General features: G+C 41.5%; 1 protein-coding gene across 11 annotated transcripts in view; it reads right to left on the bottom strand.

The window, feature by feature from the left end:
• PPFIBP2 (PPFIA binding protein 2) overlaps positions 1–17,176 on the bottom strand; it is a 99,056-nt gene that overhangs the window by 70,518 nt on the left and 11,362 nt on the right. For 9 of the 11 annotated variants that reach the window (XR_010080439.1, XM_063397612.1, XM_063397617.1 and 6 more), the window contains one exon: positions 10,484–10,581. Coding sequence is in view for 9 of the 11 variants with exons in the window: in XM_063397612.1 (XP_063253682.1) it covers positions 10,484–10,547 (64 nt within the window). In the remaining 2 variants the exon portion in view is untranslated. Of the gene's footprint in view, positions 1–1,587; positions 1,699–10,483; positions 10,582–17,176 lie in introns of those variants that run through there. The other 2 variants (XM_063397613.1, XM_063397620.1) reach the window with 2 other exon arrangements.

Genomic DNA, 17,176 nt, shown 5'->3' with positions numbered 1-17,176 from the left:
TCGTTCTGCAAAATGCTGAATTCCTTTAAAAATGGTTTGCTATGGATTGCTAACGGGGTACTTTTTATTCTCCTGGCTGCAAGGGAAAATGGAGAACTCCTTTGCAACAAATAATGCACTTTGTACTAGGTGCAGAAATGCAGAAATACCAAGCCCAACTCAGCATTTGAATTCAGAAAACTTCCTGATTTACTGCTAAAATTCAAATGAATCACACCCTTGCTTCTCCCATTTGCTTTCCATATAGTTTCATATTAAGTAGGATTGCACTGCTCACCAAAAGGACAAGAACACACCCTGGAAAACAGAAGTATGTAGGAATACATAATGGTATTTCTTTGCATTACTTTAAACCTTGACATCATCATGCTGCAAAGTACATGAAGTTTTAGCACCAGACAGTAAGAATTTGGATGCCCTTGCAGATTAATAAAAAGAGATGCCATACAACATTATTTGTTACCAGCATTCTCTACCATTAACAGCTCTTTATTACAGATAACTGAAGAGGGGAAGAAGGCAGTTCAAACATCAGAATTTGATCAATATTCAGGAAAAATGAGTGCAGTTTGGAACTCTTGCAAAAGGACTCATTTTTTTTTCTCGAGAAAGTCACAGTCTTCCTGTACCTCCCTTCTTTTTCCCGGGGTAAACCAGACACAGGGGAATCTTTTGTCGTGATGTTTATATAATACCCAACACCATGGTTTCCTAGTGTACTACTGGAACACAATTATTCATCATGAATGTTCACTTTAGAAGAGCAGGAAAGAAAGAAAGAAGAAAGAAAGGGAGAAGAAGTGTTGAAACTAAGACATTCCAAGTAGCTCACTCCTGGCCTCCCCACACAGTCAGTGAAGGAGGTTAAAGGCAGCTGCACATCATACGTAGGCAGAAAGAATAAAATAATTAATAAAACCAGCAAAACAACCTCGAAGTTACACATTTCTTACACCCTGACCGTGCAAGCACATTTTTCTTTCAGAGTTCCTTGCAATTAGCAGAGTGGCTTCAAAGAAACATTCCTTTTGGGCAAATACATCACCTATTCAGAAAATAGCACTGCTGGCAGCTTGCAAAAAATAAGTTACTTAGCACAAGTAAAGAAAGAGGCAAAAGCCCTGCCAGTTTGAAAATCCCTCTCCCAGCTTATGTGGTCTGCATTCACCCATCACACAGCTGGTGTCTCCCTCAGCAGGAGATACTGTGTCTGATCTCTCCCTTGCATCTTCACTTCTGATCCTCTGCATTCATCCTTTCCATCTCCATTTCTTCACTCTCAAACTCAAACTGGCTGAGTTTTGAAAAAAAAATCCAGGTAATGCACAGCTCAACCATCAGTGGCTAAAAAGACATTTTCCTAAGACTGCTGGCTCCTTTGGGTCAGAAACGAGCAAAACGCAACAAAAACCACACGGCAAACACCAAAAACTGTCCATGCTGGGTAAGGATGGCTTTCTCTAAAGCCAAAACATTCAGGAGTAACAGTTCTGACACCTGACCAACAGGGGTTAGAACAAAGTCATAAACATACCTTTTCTCTGGCCTTTCAGGCCAGCATTACACTGCTAGAGAACACATTTTTACCTGAATTTTTACTCAGTGAGCATATAGGTTGTCCAGGTTCTTCCTCTCTCCTTCAAGACTGAACAGGGTAATTTTCTTTGAAGCACAGCTCTCTTTCTCATGAAGACAGTCTTGAAAATGTGAATTGATGTGAACTAGCAGCAAGGGCTGGACAGAACATATTTCAGCCTCCTCGTTCCTAAGCCTCCTGCAAAGTGAGTGGAGAGGGAGCTCACGCAATCCTTTCTTCTCACACTGGGATGCAGAACACATCACAAATGGGGCGTTTTGAATCACAGCTCACATTAACTTCTCCTCAAATCTCTGCTTTTACATCTTTAACTACAGGGAAAAAGGAACTATTAAGCTGGATTAGCAGGAAGCCCTAGGAAAAAATTTCCAAGCCTAGAAACGCTAATGACAGTGTTCAGATGAGAGCTTCACACAGCTCAGATGATTTTCAGCTGAGCTCTGCCTACAATCACATGTGGAATCTTTGAGACAATTTCCAAGAAGTGTCTATAATTTCTTATGCAAATTAGAGGTGTAATTACTCAGGCTTCTTTCCTACATGCTTCTAGACTCTGAGCTGTGATGTGCAGCACTTTTAGGGACTGCACATATAGGTACAACAAGAAAAAGTCTCTCCTATCCAAAAACACAGGCTAAGCAGCCTAGTGAAAAAAGGAAGATGGATTTTGCAGCTGTGATGGAGGTTTGAGGCTGAGTCTCCATTGCACAGGAAAAACAGGACCAACACATTTATTAAAGATTAAAAATACTTGCAAGAATTAGCCTTTTTTTTTCTTTTTTTAATTGCACATAAAAAGGAGTGTATTTAGGGCCAATGAAACCAGTAGTCTAAGTAAAGCAGTGTTTTTAGCACAAAATGTAGAATTGTTTGTAATAAGCAGTATAAGGACATTCAGTTAGTGAGGAAACGAAGCAAACTTGTTTCATTAAGATTACACTGTCTTCATTTAAAAAAACCTCTCCCATCAATTTCATTACCTTAGAGTAATAAGTGGACTAGATATGATTTTGAATTTAATGATATCAAACTTCCTTAAATTTCAGTCTTAGATTTCTGTCCACTTGCCTGTTAAACAACTGACTCACTCATGTTCTGAGGACCAGATCACATCGTACCAACTACAAAAGGACCTCTGTGTCTCAGATTTTCAATCCTGTGGGGTTTTGGCCATCATGGTTCAACTGCCTTTCTTTGCCACATGCTGTATCTGCAGCTATTTAGGATTCTGTTCCTTGCCAGTCCTTCCTCAAAACTCAGCACAAACAGCAATGATGTATGGAGTTTATCTGGCATAAATGCAAGGCATTACTGCAGTCTGGTAAGCTGCTGTAGGTGTCCAGGACACAACAGTATTTTTGCTGTTTTATACTAAAAAAACCCGTCACTTGTCAGAAATAAAGAATTTAAAGTAGCATATTTAAACTGTAAGCATTTTTTCCATTTTGAATTAGTTTTAACTCCCCTTTTCAAGAAAACCTCCAGTTTTGTTGTTTTGCTGGAAAGGCAGAAACCCACGCAAGGGAAGCCAAAGACCAAATTGATCTGTAAATCAGCCTGACTTGGACCTTCAAAGGACCACTCTGCCTTACAGAACACAATTTTAAACCACCAATTTCTTAGATAATCATTAAGGATTTATAGGAAAGCTCTCAATGCTTTCAGCTCTGTAAGTTCTGTAGCCGTGCCCTGTTTGCAGAGGGAATCCATCGGCCCTGCACAAGATTGAGGGTCCCCCCTGCCCGGGCTGTGCTCAGAGCCCCTGGCTTTTAGACAGAGACAATGGGAAGCACCTTGGGGACAGCTGGAGTATCTCTAACTCCTGCCAAGTTCAGCACTCAAAACTGAGGGAATTCCAAAGTTCAGGCTGCTCTGGCAGCCCTGGGGAGGGGATCACCAGCCAGGGCTGCAGTGCACAAATCAGCCTGCAAGGTGCCCTGATCCCCACATGCTTTTAGAACATGGATCAAAACTGCACCTGGACACTTAGGCAAGATCTGCACCTGCAGGCTACAGCTCCTATAAAAGCTTTAATAAACAGCTCTTATAGGTATAGTAACAAATGGCTGGAATGGTCATTCAAGAGGGGACATTTGTTTCAGGTGTTGTTCACAAAATTAAAAGCAAGGCCACTGAGAGCTGACATGAAAAATGATCAACTGAGTAAATAAAAAAACAAATGAACTGCTCTATTTTTAAGTGTTTAAAACATTTTTAACTGTTGTAAATAAGTTATTGTTGCTATCTGAGGAATTAACTCATCAGCTTTTTTGAAGTCAAGTACCTGAAGATAAATGTCAGCACCTTAAACAAATTTTAAGTGCTATAAAATAAAACCCCACAAATTATAAGCCATAAATATTGTGTTAAGCTTTTAGATTTCCTCCTTTAATATCCTGGATGTTTAGAGGTCACACACAATTTTTATCTCTCCTTTCCCCCCAAGCCCTCACCATTCTTGACACATAATTTTCTGGAACTGTTATGACAGGAAGTGATGTATTCCTCTATCAAAGACCTCATTTCAAACAATGTTCAATGTAATTTCCTTCTTTCATATCTCTATTGCTATAAGAGCCATGCATAAACACACTGTAGTTAATGGTTAAAAAAGCTGCAATATTATAAATCTGCAAATGCTCGCCTTACTTAATGAATAGCGGTAACAAGAGAAACAAGTGCTCTAGATGTATCATTTCTTTTGTTCAGAAAAAATAGCCTAAACCATTAATTGACAAATATAAAACATTGAAGACTATAAAGAGGAAATGCACTACTCGTAACTGAAGCATAGCCTTTTAACACAATTATTTAGAAAACACAAGAAACCCACAGGAACTGTTGTTGTCCACTTACTCTGACATACAATGAAAGCAATTAATTAATATTTAAATTTTTCTGTTTTGCTTATCATTGTTTTAACTACAGTCAGCTCTGAAGTGAAATCCTATGAAGATTTCTATTAGAATTATAAGAAGTTTTACACCTCTACTACACAAACTTTGAATCTGAAAATATTGGGAACCTTGAAAAGGATTTAAGTGATAAAAACATAAAACCATCTGAAATGTACAAATTGAAAAGAAAAAACAGAAGCTACTTTCTAGCCCTTCTACACAGTCCCAGCTGAGCCCATGAGCCCATCAGCTGCATCTCACCCTGCATGGCCTTCAGAAGAGACCACAGCACCTCCTCAACGCACACACACAAACATTACACACACAAACACCGCATTGAGAGACCCCCAGCACCTCCCCAACACACACACACACAAACACAGCATGAAGAGACCCCCAGCACCTCCTCAACACACACACACAAACATTACACACACAAACACAGCATTGAGAGACCCCCAGCACCTCCCCAACATACACACACACAAACATTACACACACAAACACAGCATTGAGAGACCCCCAGCACCTCCCCAACACACACACACAAACATTACACACACAGCATTGAGAGACCCCCAGCACCTCCCCAACACACACACACAAACATTACACACACAGCACTGAGAGACCCCCAGCACCTCCCCAACACACACACACAAACACAGCATGAAGAGACCCCCAGCACCTCCCCAACACACACACACAAACACAGCACTGAGAGACCCCCAGCACCTCCCCAACACACACACACAAACACAGCATGAAGAGACCCCCAGCACCTCCCCAACACACACACACACGAACACCGCATTGAGAGACCCCCAGCACCTCCCCAACACACACAAACAAACATTACACACACACAAACACAGCATTGAGAGACCCCCAGCACCTCCCCAACACACACAAAAACATTACACACACAAACACCGCATTGAGAGACCCCCAGCACCTCCCCAACACACACACACAAACACAGCATGAAGAGACCCCCAGCACCTCCCCAACACACACACACACAAACATTACACACACACAGCATTGAGAGACCACAGCACCTCCCCAACACACACACACACACAAACATTACACACACACAGCACTGAGAGACTCCCAGCACCTCCCCAACACACACACACAAACATTACACACACACAGCATTGAGAGACCCCCAGCACCTCCCCAACACACACAAACAAACATTACACACACACAGCATTGAGAGACCCCCAGCACCTCCCCAACACACACACACAAACATTACACATACACAAACACAGCATCAAGGGCTCTCTGCCTGTCTGGACAATCTCAGCCCCTCATGAAGCAGAACAGGGAACTCCATCCTCTTCACTTCAGGTGCTGTGAGACTGAATGAATCCTCCCTGACATGCAGCCATGCAGGGGTGAAGGGTGAGGTCACTAGGAAATATTGTGATTTCCTTTCATTTATCTAGGAACTCAGTGAAAACTTCATTTCACAGTACCTGAAGTCCATCCAGTGGAGTTCAAGTGAGCGTCACAATTCTTTTTTGTTTAGAATCCAAGTTCTAATCACTTATCAGAGGTGATTTAATAATCCCCATAAACAGGTCCTCCTTCAAATTCTGTCTGGTAAATCCCAGGAGGAAAATACATCCAACTTGAACTAAAAGCCTGTTTATCTCTGAAGTACAATTTCCTCTGGAGGCCCCTCTTCCAGCAGGGCTGTGGGAAGTGGTTGGGTTTCCAACACAGCAGCCAAAACCAGGAACTGAACACCAACATTCTGCCAGCTCAGGAGCAAGGAATTCAAACATCAACACTCCTTGGACAACTCTTTGCCCAGCTTCTTAACTGTGTTTACTTGATCATCTTTCTGTGCTAATACTGAGATATTCATCCAGACCCATGTGATAACACATTTAACTTTGTCATTATTTTCCAGTGCGCAATAATTGCAGGAGCTCTGGTTAAAAAGAAACTCAGTAATTACATTCATAACTTGGTGAATTTGAAGAGACTCTAGCTGCAGCAAACCCTGTTGTGATGGGAGTTTATAGACCATACAATTAATGGTCACTAATCACAAAAGGAAAGAACAGATTTACAAACTGACGATGGAGAGAAGCGGTTTGACGTAAAATAATTGTAAAATAAAAACTGTATTAATTTGTTATGATACATGGCAAAGAAAAATAACCAAAATCTACAGTCCTATAAAGAAACATTTTAATAAGTGGGCAAAAGCTGAATAAAAGGAGAAGTAATGACTTGGTTAAACCTCAAAGGGAAGCAATGCCAAAGTCATGCACCTTAAATGAAGAATGAGCAGACAGATTTGATTTCTTGAAAGGAGGCCTCTGTTTGGAGTGCAAGTCACTCCAGCTAATGGGTAAGTGATGTGCACTGACAATCACATTAGCCCTTTTTTGCTATTTCAGTCAAATAAGGCTGAACATTGTGCCTCATTTATCTAGCTCTGAGGGCGGGTTATCAGTACAGATGGACCGAGGCATAAAAGACTTGGGAACACAGACCTATCTGTCCAATTTGATCAAGCCAATGAAATTCAATTTGTTCATCCTGCCTCACAGCCCTCTCCTCGTGCAGTCTGAGCACTAATAGCTTTTGTGTTGCACTGACAAGGAGCACAGGCTGCTGTGGGGCTTCTTGCTTGGATTAATCAGAATCATGCATGAGAGATGAGAATTTCCCCCATTTCCTCTTGGAGCAAGGGGTAGGACGTCTAGAACTGAAAGGCTGAAAGTGCACAACTGTAAATACTTGAAATATATATTGGCTTACACCCAGTTCTTACCCTAAAGGACAAGGCCACAATTCAATATTTTTAATGATAATACAGTGAACAAAAGAAATGAGGGCTGATGAAAGAGAGAGGATGCTGGCTTTGCATGTGTGTATATATATATATATTTATGCTCAAGCTTCAAAAGTTAAGCAGTGTCAGATGGACATTTCTGGACTTCTCAATTCTCTAAATCGGGATTAATGCTAATTCTGTGCCTAACGACAAAGTTTCTGAGGCCAAGAGAAGTGTGTGACTCTCCTGGTACTCACTCAGGCCTCATTGCCAAAGAAAGTATCTTTTTTAATCAGTTGCTTAAGTTTACATCAGTCAGAAATTTAAGCTCAGTCTTTGAATTGTGTCCACAGAATCTGGATACAGTGAACTGAAATAGCACAAGCTCTTAGAAATTGATTTTTTGCTGATTCCTGTCAACTCTAAGAGTGGCTACATTTGTACAGATGATTTTCCCCATATCTGAAGAAATATCAGTCCTGGTTTGTTTCAGTACAGTCTTACAGTCATCCTTTCAAAGGGCTTTTCTATCTTATTTTTTCTCTCACCATAAAGGACAAGAGACCATTCCTGTTTTCCAGTACCTGCCCAAATTGCATACAGAAGCTTACTGGACTGAATTAGGGAGAACCCAATTTGAATAATCGTTGTGTTCCTCAGTTTCTGACAAATTGGGATAATAACTGTATCCCAAGTACAGACTCCAGCAGATCTACTCGGTCCTTCAACTTTGCCAGAATATTCAAGAAATACTCCTGGAACACACGGAACATTGGCTAGAGGAGAATGACAACAGACTTAATCTGCCTTAAAAAGGTTTATTTATTCCTGCAACAGAAAATACTACAGGAAAAAATAAGTTAAGCAACCTTTCCACACAGCTGAGTTTTCACTAAGTATAGGAATAAATCAGTAGGTTTCTTCATTAGTACAGGTAGACATAACCCTGAAATCATGGGAAGCACTCAATTAACACAGATGAGGCTTGACAGATGCACTGCCTGGGAAATATTTTGTTTCTTCTCCCATTAGATATCTCACATAAGCCTGTTTCCAACGCTGTGCTTCCTGTCAGTGGACATTAGACTGAAATACAAGGAATGCAAAGTCCCAAATTCAGCTCTCCTGGAGAGGCTCCCATCCACTCCTGACCACCCCTGCACAGCAGAAACCAACCCCACGTGCCCCTGGCACCCCTGAGCCTCTGTAGTTCAGAGCTTGGTCACCAGCACACACGAGCTGTGCTCAGCTCATTTCCAGGGAATAGTTCTTGCAACATGTGCTTTGCTCCTCTGCATTCCTGTTCTACACCACCAAGACAGCCAAGTGATGGGGTAAAAGATGTCATTGGAAAGCCTGGAAAAATTTAATTTTCTATTCCTTATTTAACAAGATGAAACCCAGAACGGGTATGGCACAAACAATCTGAACAAAGAGCAGGGAAAAGTATATTAAAACCCACTTATCAAAATGAAAGCTATCTTCTGGCCTCATTATTCTGGCACAAAACTCAGAAATGAAATAGGACTTGCTTAGGCTGCCATATATTGCTATTTAATCAGGTATGCCACATAAGAAGAGACTATCTTTCCATACCATGAAAAACACAGAACATTAAACACCTACTGTCACAGCCAGGACTCACCTCCCAACTGATGGCTCCTGGATTACAAAAACTAAGGGTCTAATCTGAAAATCAATTTAAATGGAGTGACTCTTTTTCCATTCTCTTGCTTTTTCTGCAGAGTGGAACCATCAGTGCACCCACTTCAACGTGTGCAGAGCTGCCCATACATCACCACAGAGGAGAGACACAGAGTTCCATCTGTGTGCAGGTGATTTCTGAGCACAGGTTCCACAGCACACCAAAGCTTGCAGTGCCTAGAAAGTATTATTGTTTCCTAGTTCATGAATTATGGTCTGGGACTTGCCTTTCTTATTCTCTCCTTATACATCTGAGGGAAACTCAGTGTTTCCCCATCTATGTCTTGTTAGGTGTGAAAAAAATCAAATCCCAGCTATCTTCCAACAGTCAAAATCTTATTAGAATAAGATTTTGCATTCAGGACAAGGAAATATATGTGTGGTTTTCCCTCTTGGCCTAGAATTTTTTCCATGAGGGTGAAAAGTTATTTCAGTTGTATCTATCCCATATTCATGTTTACAATTCTGTGAGTCTCAGTAGTCTGTTAAAGCTTGCACATTTAGAATAAAGTGAAGACTCGTATGAGGAAGAAACTAAACCCTAGGGGTTTTTTAAACTAAAAATCCTGGATAATGATCCAGCCTGATGGTGACACTTAAAGCCCCATATCAGTCTCTGCACAGAAAGCTTTTCTAGAAGAGCAGTGAGAAGATCAAGGAGCAGCACAACTGCAGCAACAAGAGGCTGATGTCATTGTCTTCATCACCAGGGAGGAAGGCTCAGCTCGCATGTCACAATTGGGATTTACAGAGCTTTCATGAATTCCTTCCCATTGTGCACAAGTGAGATCATGCCCTGCCCTGACACTCCTACAAGGAGCTCCTGCTGCACGGGGTGTGAGCACAAACCCCAAGGCTACCCAGGCACAGAAATTCTCTTCTCTCCTGGCACGCTGGAGTGGTGAGGAGCCATCTGCTACTGCCTTGCCACGAGAGCACCAAGAGCAAGCTCTTGGATCCTGGGCCTTTCTAGTGCACAGCTCCGCCCAACAATTCACAGCTCCTTTTTCTTCTGGATATAACATTCAACAAAACAATGGGCCATGAAGATAATGAACAGGCAAGCTACTTGAAATAAACATATCACAAATAAAAACATAAAAAATATCTATATGATCCAGTGATATACTATCCAGCTAGCCAGAAGACTTAGTGAAAACCTTTTTTGAAGACACATTGAAATAAAAAACTAACATATGAATTATGGAATGTTACAACATGGCTAAGGAAGTGTTTAAGTTACCACAGAGCATCAAAACAAAATAAATCTCTCTTATTTCAGTAGTCACCTGTCTGAGTGGAAATGGTAGGGTTTATTTTACTTCCTTTCCTTTACTTTTCTCCCCACAGCCATTGAACCAGAGCGTTAATAGTGAAATCTGCATGTCAGAGACCTTGATCAGCTGAGAATTATTAAAAAGTAAACCAGACACAGTTAAGTCTCAAGATACTGTGGTGTAAAATAAAGCATTGCTGTACCTGCAATGATGTCATCCATTTGCTCCAAAGCTGCTTCCAGCATGTGACTGGCATCAGAAGCCATCGTCTGGGACTTCTTCAGATCTTGACTCCCTCTGCTGAAAAGACAGAATAAACCATATATATGACACTCAACAGCCCGATGGCAAAACACATTTCACTGTCACATTACACATTAGCCTACAGAAACAAAATCCATGCTACAGCTCAGTAATGCAGCCTAGTGATAGAAAAATACAGCCTAGTAACAAGAAAACCAACAGAAGTGCTCCTATTCTTGAGAGATGACTTAGGAGTTTACTAAAACAATCAAATGCAAATAAAAACCCCCAAAGAATTTCAAATACTGGAAGACTGAGATTCTACTGTTCCTCATCCTTAACAACGGTTTCCTAGATTCCAAGTTCAATGCATTTCAGTCTTTTCCTCCATGAGGAAAACAGAGGATTGACTAAGGTTCAATGAAGGAATGAAGACATGGGGCAAAACTTGTCTAGCCTATAAGCAGAAATCTGTAGCAGCTCTGCTTTTTGATTTTTGCCTTAAGAGTAAAGAAGATTCTGAAACAGTTTTTACTCCTCCCATCTACATCCCCATTTAGCTTTCCACCACCTCCTTCATGACACTGAAAATCCAATTCTTTCTGTTCAGATAACCAAAATGCCCCGGGTAGGAGTTCTCTGAAGTCACTGCTGCCACTTTAAAACAGGCTTAAACACATTCATGTTACCATCTGACATCAGAGGCAACAAAAACAAAGAAACACCTTCCAGAATGAGTCTCTGCCTGTGAGCTGGTGTTGCTGGACTCTAAGGCAAGCAGCAGCTGCGCTGCCAGCAGATGATATTTCAAGGGGGAGAAGAATTTATGCAGTCCATGTCCCTGCAGTGAAAGACCCCTCTGGAATAAAGCCCTTTTGCACATCACTTCATCGCCCAAGCACGAGAGCAGTGCCCACACAGCCAGGAAACAGGGCTGGCTCCTGTGCCTGTGACTCAAGGGCTCTAACACAGCTCAGAGCACTCACACAGCCCACAAGGGGTCACAGCACTTGGATTTCTCCTCCATGAAGGCTGCAATTCAGTCTCTTGGCATTCAGTCTTCTTTTACAGCGAGCTGTAAGAGCTGTGCTTTGAAATGGTTCAATTTTAACAGCTATCACCAAAGACACCTGTCTGACAACAGACAGAGACATCCTTCAAATAACTCAGGCTGTGCTAGGTGTTAAGGCAACGGCCTGTGTTTTATGGTATTCCAATGCTACTGAAATGCCACTAACATGTGTTTATCAGGGGATTAATTGTGCAATGAATTCAAGTAGTTTGAATTGAAATAAATATTAAAGTGAAAATTTGTACCATCAAACCAAAATTATTTTCTTCTCTTGAAAACTAAGAATCCTGAGACATGATGGGTTTTTCTCCATGGTGCCGGTGAACATTACACAAGGAAAGCTCATTTATCAAGAACCTCTTTGTTACCAGCATGCTATGTTGATTCCAGTTAATGTAGATAACCCCAGGATATAGAGAGACTGATGCAGCAATGACTCAGAAAGTGCAAAGTTCATAATTTGAACTCTGCCATTTATAGCTTGTCAGAATGGGTAAGCCACGATGTGACTGCAGATCACATTGATCTGAGGAGCAGTGTGAGAAGGCCTCATCTTCACTGACACCCAAGGCTAAGATTAATGTACATGAAAGGATGGGTTTGGTCCTTGGGTTTTTGTCAAAATCATCTTTTAAATACAAGCAAAGCTAAATTTAACCTAAGTACATGTCACCCCAGTATTTAATTTAAAGGCACTGGAAGTAAATTGTGTCCGGAATAATGTGGAAAGTCATTAAGGCAGCTGATACAAAGCTAAAATTGCTCCCTTTCACACATGAACTTTGCAGACACTCCCCTGATCCTGCTGCTTCCATTTGTTGGGTTTTGGGAGACTTGGAACTCCTGTTGCCACATCTCAGGCCAACACAGACCTCCCAGCTGCAGTGATCTCCTTCCTTGCAGTGTTTGCTCCAGCTCACGGCAGCCACACCACGGGCAATCCTCACCTCAGCACGGGAAATCCACTCCCAGCAAACGGGGCCAGAGAGGCACCGAGGCTCCCTGGTGCCCCCGGGCACTGCCCAGGAATGCAGGGCCAGGCTGTGCTGGGAAATGGGGCAGCACATTGCTGGTCAGAGCCAGAGGGCAGAAAGAGAGGGAAAAACGCTGAATACAGCACAGAGTTTCTATTTCTAGGTGCACTCCACGCTCGTGTTTGTGATGAGAGCTCCTGTTCCTGGGCTGGAGCAGCACACGGCTGTTCAAACAAGAAATGCAGGAGTACATTTCTTGTGAACATCTGATCCAGCATTTCATCATTTGTAGTGACAAGGGGACAGAAAGCACTGATACACAGCATCACAAACTGGAAAATTCACTTATGGAAAAACCTTGGTTTTCCATAAGTGACTTTTACCTTTACCTTTATCAAAGCCTTGGTAAAACCCAGAACGTTTTGCTGAAAACCTCCACCTCAAGTCCATCTTCTACCTCCTCCCTGACTCCATAGCCAGCCTGTTTTCTCACCTGTACCCACAGTGCATTTGCTGCTTAACTGCATTCAGCTAGAGCAAAACCTGCTGATCAAACAACGATTTATGAATAAAAACAATGTTCTTGGCTCTGCAGAGATAATGTAATATTACTGGCTTGACATCTTTTTCTAGACAGACCTGTTGTGTGTGCTCCAGGCAAGTCTCACTTTCCCAGACACTCCCTTCTTACATTTGGCTGCTCTACGCAGTGTTATGAACAGAGCTTGTTGGATCTCCTGGGCTTTTAGCCACCATTTCTGGTCTAACTCTATAGAAATATCTTCAAGTGTGGATTCTCCATGCAGTATTATTAAATAACAAGACACCTGTAACAGTCCCTCAAACAAGATCCATCTATTTGCTGGTATTTTAATTACAAAACTTTTTTTACAGTTTTCATTCCAGAAGGACATCAACAGATGCAGAACACCATGAGTTATCGACTTATGTAAATATATACATATATTTTAAAAAAACCAAGTTTTTTCAGCTTTGCTCAAGACTGAACAAAAGCTGCTTCTCACATTACAGTACAAGCTTCAATATTAGCAAATTCTAACCTTCAGGATTTATTGGAATAATATATATGTCAGCAAAATAAAAGAACCAGGCTACTCACCTTTTCAGGTCTCTAGGAGGAAAAGAACGTATTTTTTGCCTGATCAGTAAAAATTCCTTGATATTAATAGCTAAACTTCTACTGTTAAGCAGACATAAGTCTAAATTATTATCATCCCTTCTAAGCCACACGCTCATACCAATTTAGAGCCCAGCCCACAGAGATATTGCAACCCTGTTTGTTATAACTGCCTAAGTAATGAGATCTTCCAGGAAGTGCAGACAGAGCAAACTGGTCTGAATTCCTGAAATTTATTTTGCTAAGCTAGTTTTACACTATAAGTCCTAATCTGAGATTTGCATTTCAAATAAAATGAAAAATCTCTGGTAGAATTATGGTGCTCAGAGCCAATATCCCTTGCAAATTTCTTAACCCACATTCTCTATGTAAAACTACAACTGTGTCCAAAAGGAACATAATATTTAATGGACATATTCACTAGGAGCAAGATGTTCTTCAGAATTATAAAAAGCCTTAATTAAATTTGAATGTTGCATGGCTGGCTTGAGCAAGCAGCTACCAAGATATAAGAACATGAACTAAATTAATTTAGGCAACTCAGATGTTTTCCCAAGGTTGCTCATAATAATGAGGCTACCAACTTGATCAGGTACAAGAGGTGGGTTTTTTGACACAAACTCCAGAAATCCAGGTGCTGTCTGTGGCCTAGGAATTCCTCTTACATTTAGCAGACACATGTAATAATTAACTACCACTAGCTTTTCTTCCTAGGATGAATAAATCCATGTTTGTAAGGTGTTTGAACACTCAGATTTGAGTATTACACTGCCTTGTACCTAATGGCATAGTGAAATATCCACTGCCTTGGATAAATCTCACAAGTCCCCCAAGCTTTCCTTCAGCTGCAGGATGACTCCTGCCCTGGAATGCAGGAATGTGCCCAACTTTCACCTCTCTCTTTCCCACCTTTCTTTTCCCCCAGCCAGGCTCTGCAGCATCCAGACAGGAGCACAGCCACTGATTCATCCCTCCAGCTCATGGCACCAGCAGTTACCAAAGTTACAAATTCATATTTGGATCCTGGCCCTCCAGAACCTGCTGTAACCCTCTAATTAAATCATCCCTTGGCCTAACCAGCAGTCCAGGGGACAGAATCATTTCTGATGGTCACTGCAGTGACTGCCTAAGGAACGCTCCTCATGCAGGATCCTCCAGGGCTACCCAGGCAGAAATCCTGTTTATCTGACAGCTGAGAGAGCTGGGGTTGCTCAGCCCAGGGGAGAGAAGGCTTCAGGGAGACCTTCCAGCAGTGTTCCAGTGCCTAAAGGGGTCACAAGGGCAGCAATGACACAGGAAGGGCTGAGAGCCTCAAGCAGAAGCATTGATGTCTCCATTCAGTCTCAGGAAGAAATTGTTCCCTGTGAGAGTGATGGGCCCTGGCACAGGGGTCCCAGAGAAGCTGTGGCTGCCCCTGGATCCCTGGAAAGTGCCCAAGGGCAGGCTGGATGGGGCTCTGAGCAGCTTGGCATAGTGGAAGGCATCCCTGCCCATGGCAGAAGGGAGGGAACCAGATTACTTTTGTGGTGCTTTTCAACCCAAACCATTCTGTGATTCTAACTTAAATTTATTTTTCAATACAGACAGTACTTGCTCTGTTTCCCCTTCTTATGCTTCACTGGAATAGACAGAAAGGTAAAAAACCTCTTCTTCCATGGATCACCATTCTGTAATAAGTAAAAGCAGACCCTATTTCAGAGGGTTTTTAAGAATAACTAGAATAGGAATGAAAAAATCAAGTTCATTTTCAGCTGGGAAGCATACAGCACCGACACAAAGGCAGAAGGGGCAGCTCTAAAGAGAAATACAGACTAGCCAAAGTTGAACAGAGACCTGATAGCAAATTCCTTCAGGTAGGTGGCAGAACTGATGAAGTCTCTGTTCAACCTCTTGCTGGGGGTCCTTGTCTGAGGGGATATCCTCAAGTGAAGCACAGGACCTTGGCACTGTAAAACCACCATATTTGTGTGTTACTGATGCAAGTCAGAGCAACAAGCAGAAAGCAATGATGCTTTTAAACATAACATGCTAAATAATCTGATTTACAATACAAAGGGAACAGAATATATCTAAACTTACTGCATTATGAAGTGGCAAAGTCAAAGCCAAACATCTCTTTTCAAAAATAAACCCATTAGGTTTGCTAAAGAGGGTGAAGGAATAAAGAAAGCCTCCTTTAAAAAATGCTAGATCTGACTGATACCTGATACTTTAAAACAGGTATCACCTCATAGCAACTCCTCCACAGGTCTGATGGATATTGAGTTACAGTTCCTATGGTACCATCACCAAATCTCCTGACTCATGTTTGCACAAGGCTCATCCTCACATATAAAAGCTGACGTTGACAGAACGGCATGTGCCAAGTGAGCTCCCTTCAGCTCCTCTCTGTAACACTCCCAGCAGCTGCAGGGAGGCTTCATTGCTCAGTGCTGCTTTAAACTTTGTCCACAGAAGCTTAAAAAAGCTCTTCATAATTTAATTTCATATTGTTATCAGATATAGGAACTTTTCTGAGTTACACACTTCATAAAGGAAAAAGGTTATAGTTTCTGACTTTGCAAATCTTAAAACCAAAATGGCATTAGTTGTTCGTGTATTAAATCCAAAATATCTAATTATTTTAGTACAGTTCTCTGTCATCTAACTAGATCTAGCTGCTAACTAGTTAAAATAACAAAAGAAAAAAAAACCAACACAATGAATAAATAGTTTGGATCTAAACTTCAGCTGAACAAAACACTACCTGATAAAATACACAAGAGGAAAGTTTCTGAGCCAAAATATGAACATTTCTGCTCTTAAAATAAACACATACAAAAGTCAGATTTGGTATTGCAGTTTACATCTAATTCAGAGAGTTTTACAACTAAGAAGAGTTAGATCCTCAGCATTTAAAATAAACATGAAAATCTGAACGTTTAAAATAAACTGTGTTTTTATATTTTCCTTCCAATCTCACTGGTCTCAAGGTTAGAGCTCCGAATTTTCCTCCAGGAAGGTCAACATGTCAATGAGATCTTGGAAGTTAGTTGAACCCAGCTCCAATGTCTGGGAAACTGCTCAGATCACACCTTCCCCCACCCCGTTGTGAAAGTAAATTCATGCTCTGGAAAATTGAAAGGTGAGGAGTTATAGCAAAAGGGAACACAAAATTCACGCACAAATTAACTCTGCCCTAGAGTAAAGCAGAGGACAAACCCTTGACAGAAATGGAGAGAGATCAGGTAGATGTGATAAGCAAAATTCCAAAGCTAGCCTCTGTAAAACTCCTAAAAATTTAGAGAAACTAAACAGTGCTAACACAGGGCCAGAAGATCTCACATCTCAAAGAAATGCATCGAGGTCCAATTTTGAAATCTTCTCTGTTTCCTTCAGTTCCTTGATGCACAAAGAGGGTCATGGTAGAAATCGGCTGCCTTGAGCAAACACTCCTCAGCACACGTGGAGTCCACACATCCCTTGGAA

This window comes from Prinia subflava, chromosome 5 (assembly GCF_021018805.1).
Source record: "Prinia subflava isolate CZ2003 ecotype Zambia chromosome 5, Cam_Psub_1.2, whole genome shotgun sequence".
Taxonomy (NCBI): domain Eukaryota; kingdom Metazoa; phylum Chordata; class Aves; order Passeriformes; family Cisticolidae; genus Prinia; species Prinia subflava.
This window is presented reverse-complemented; position numbering and strand designations above follow the sequence as displayed.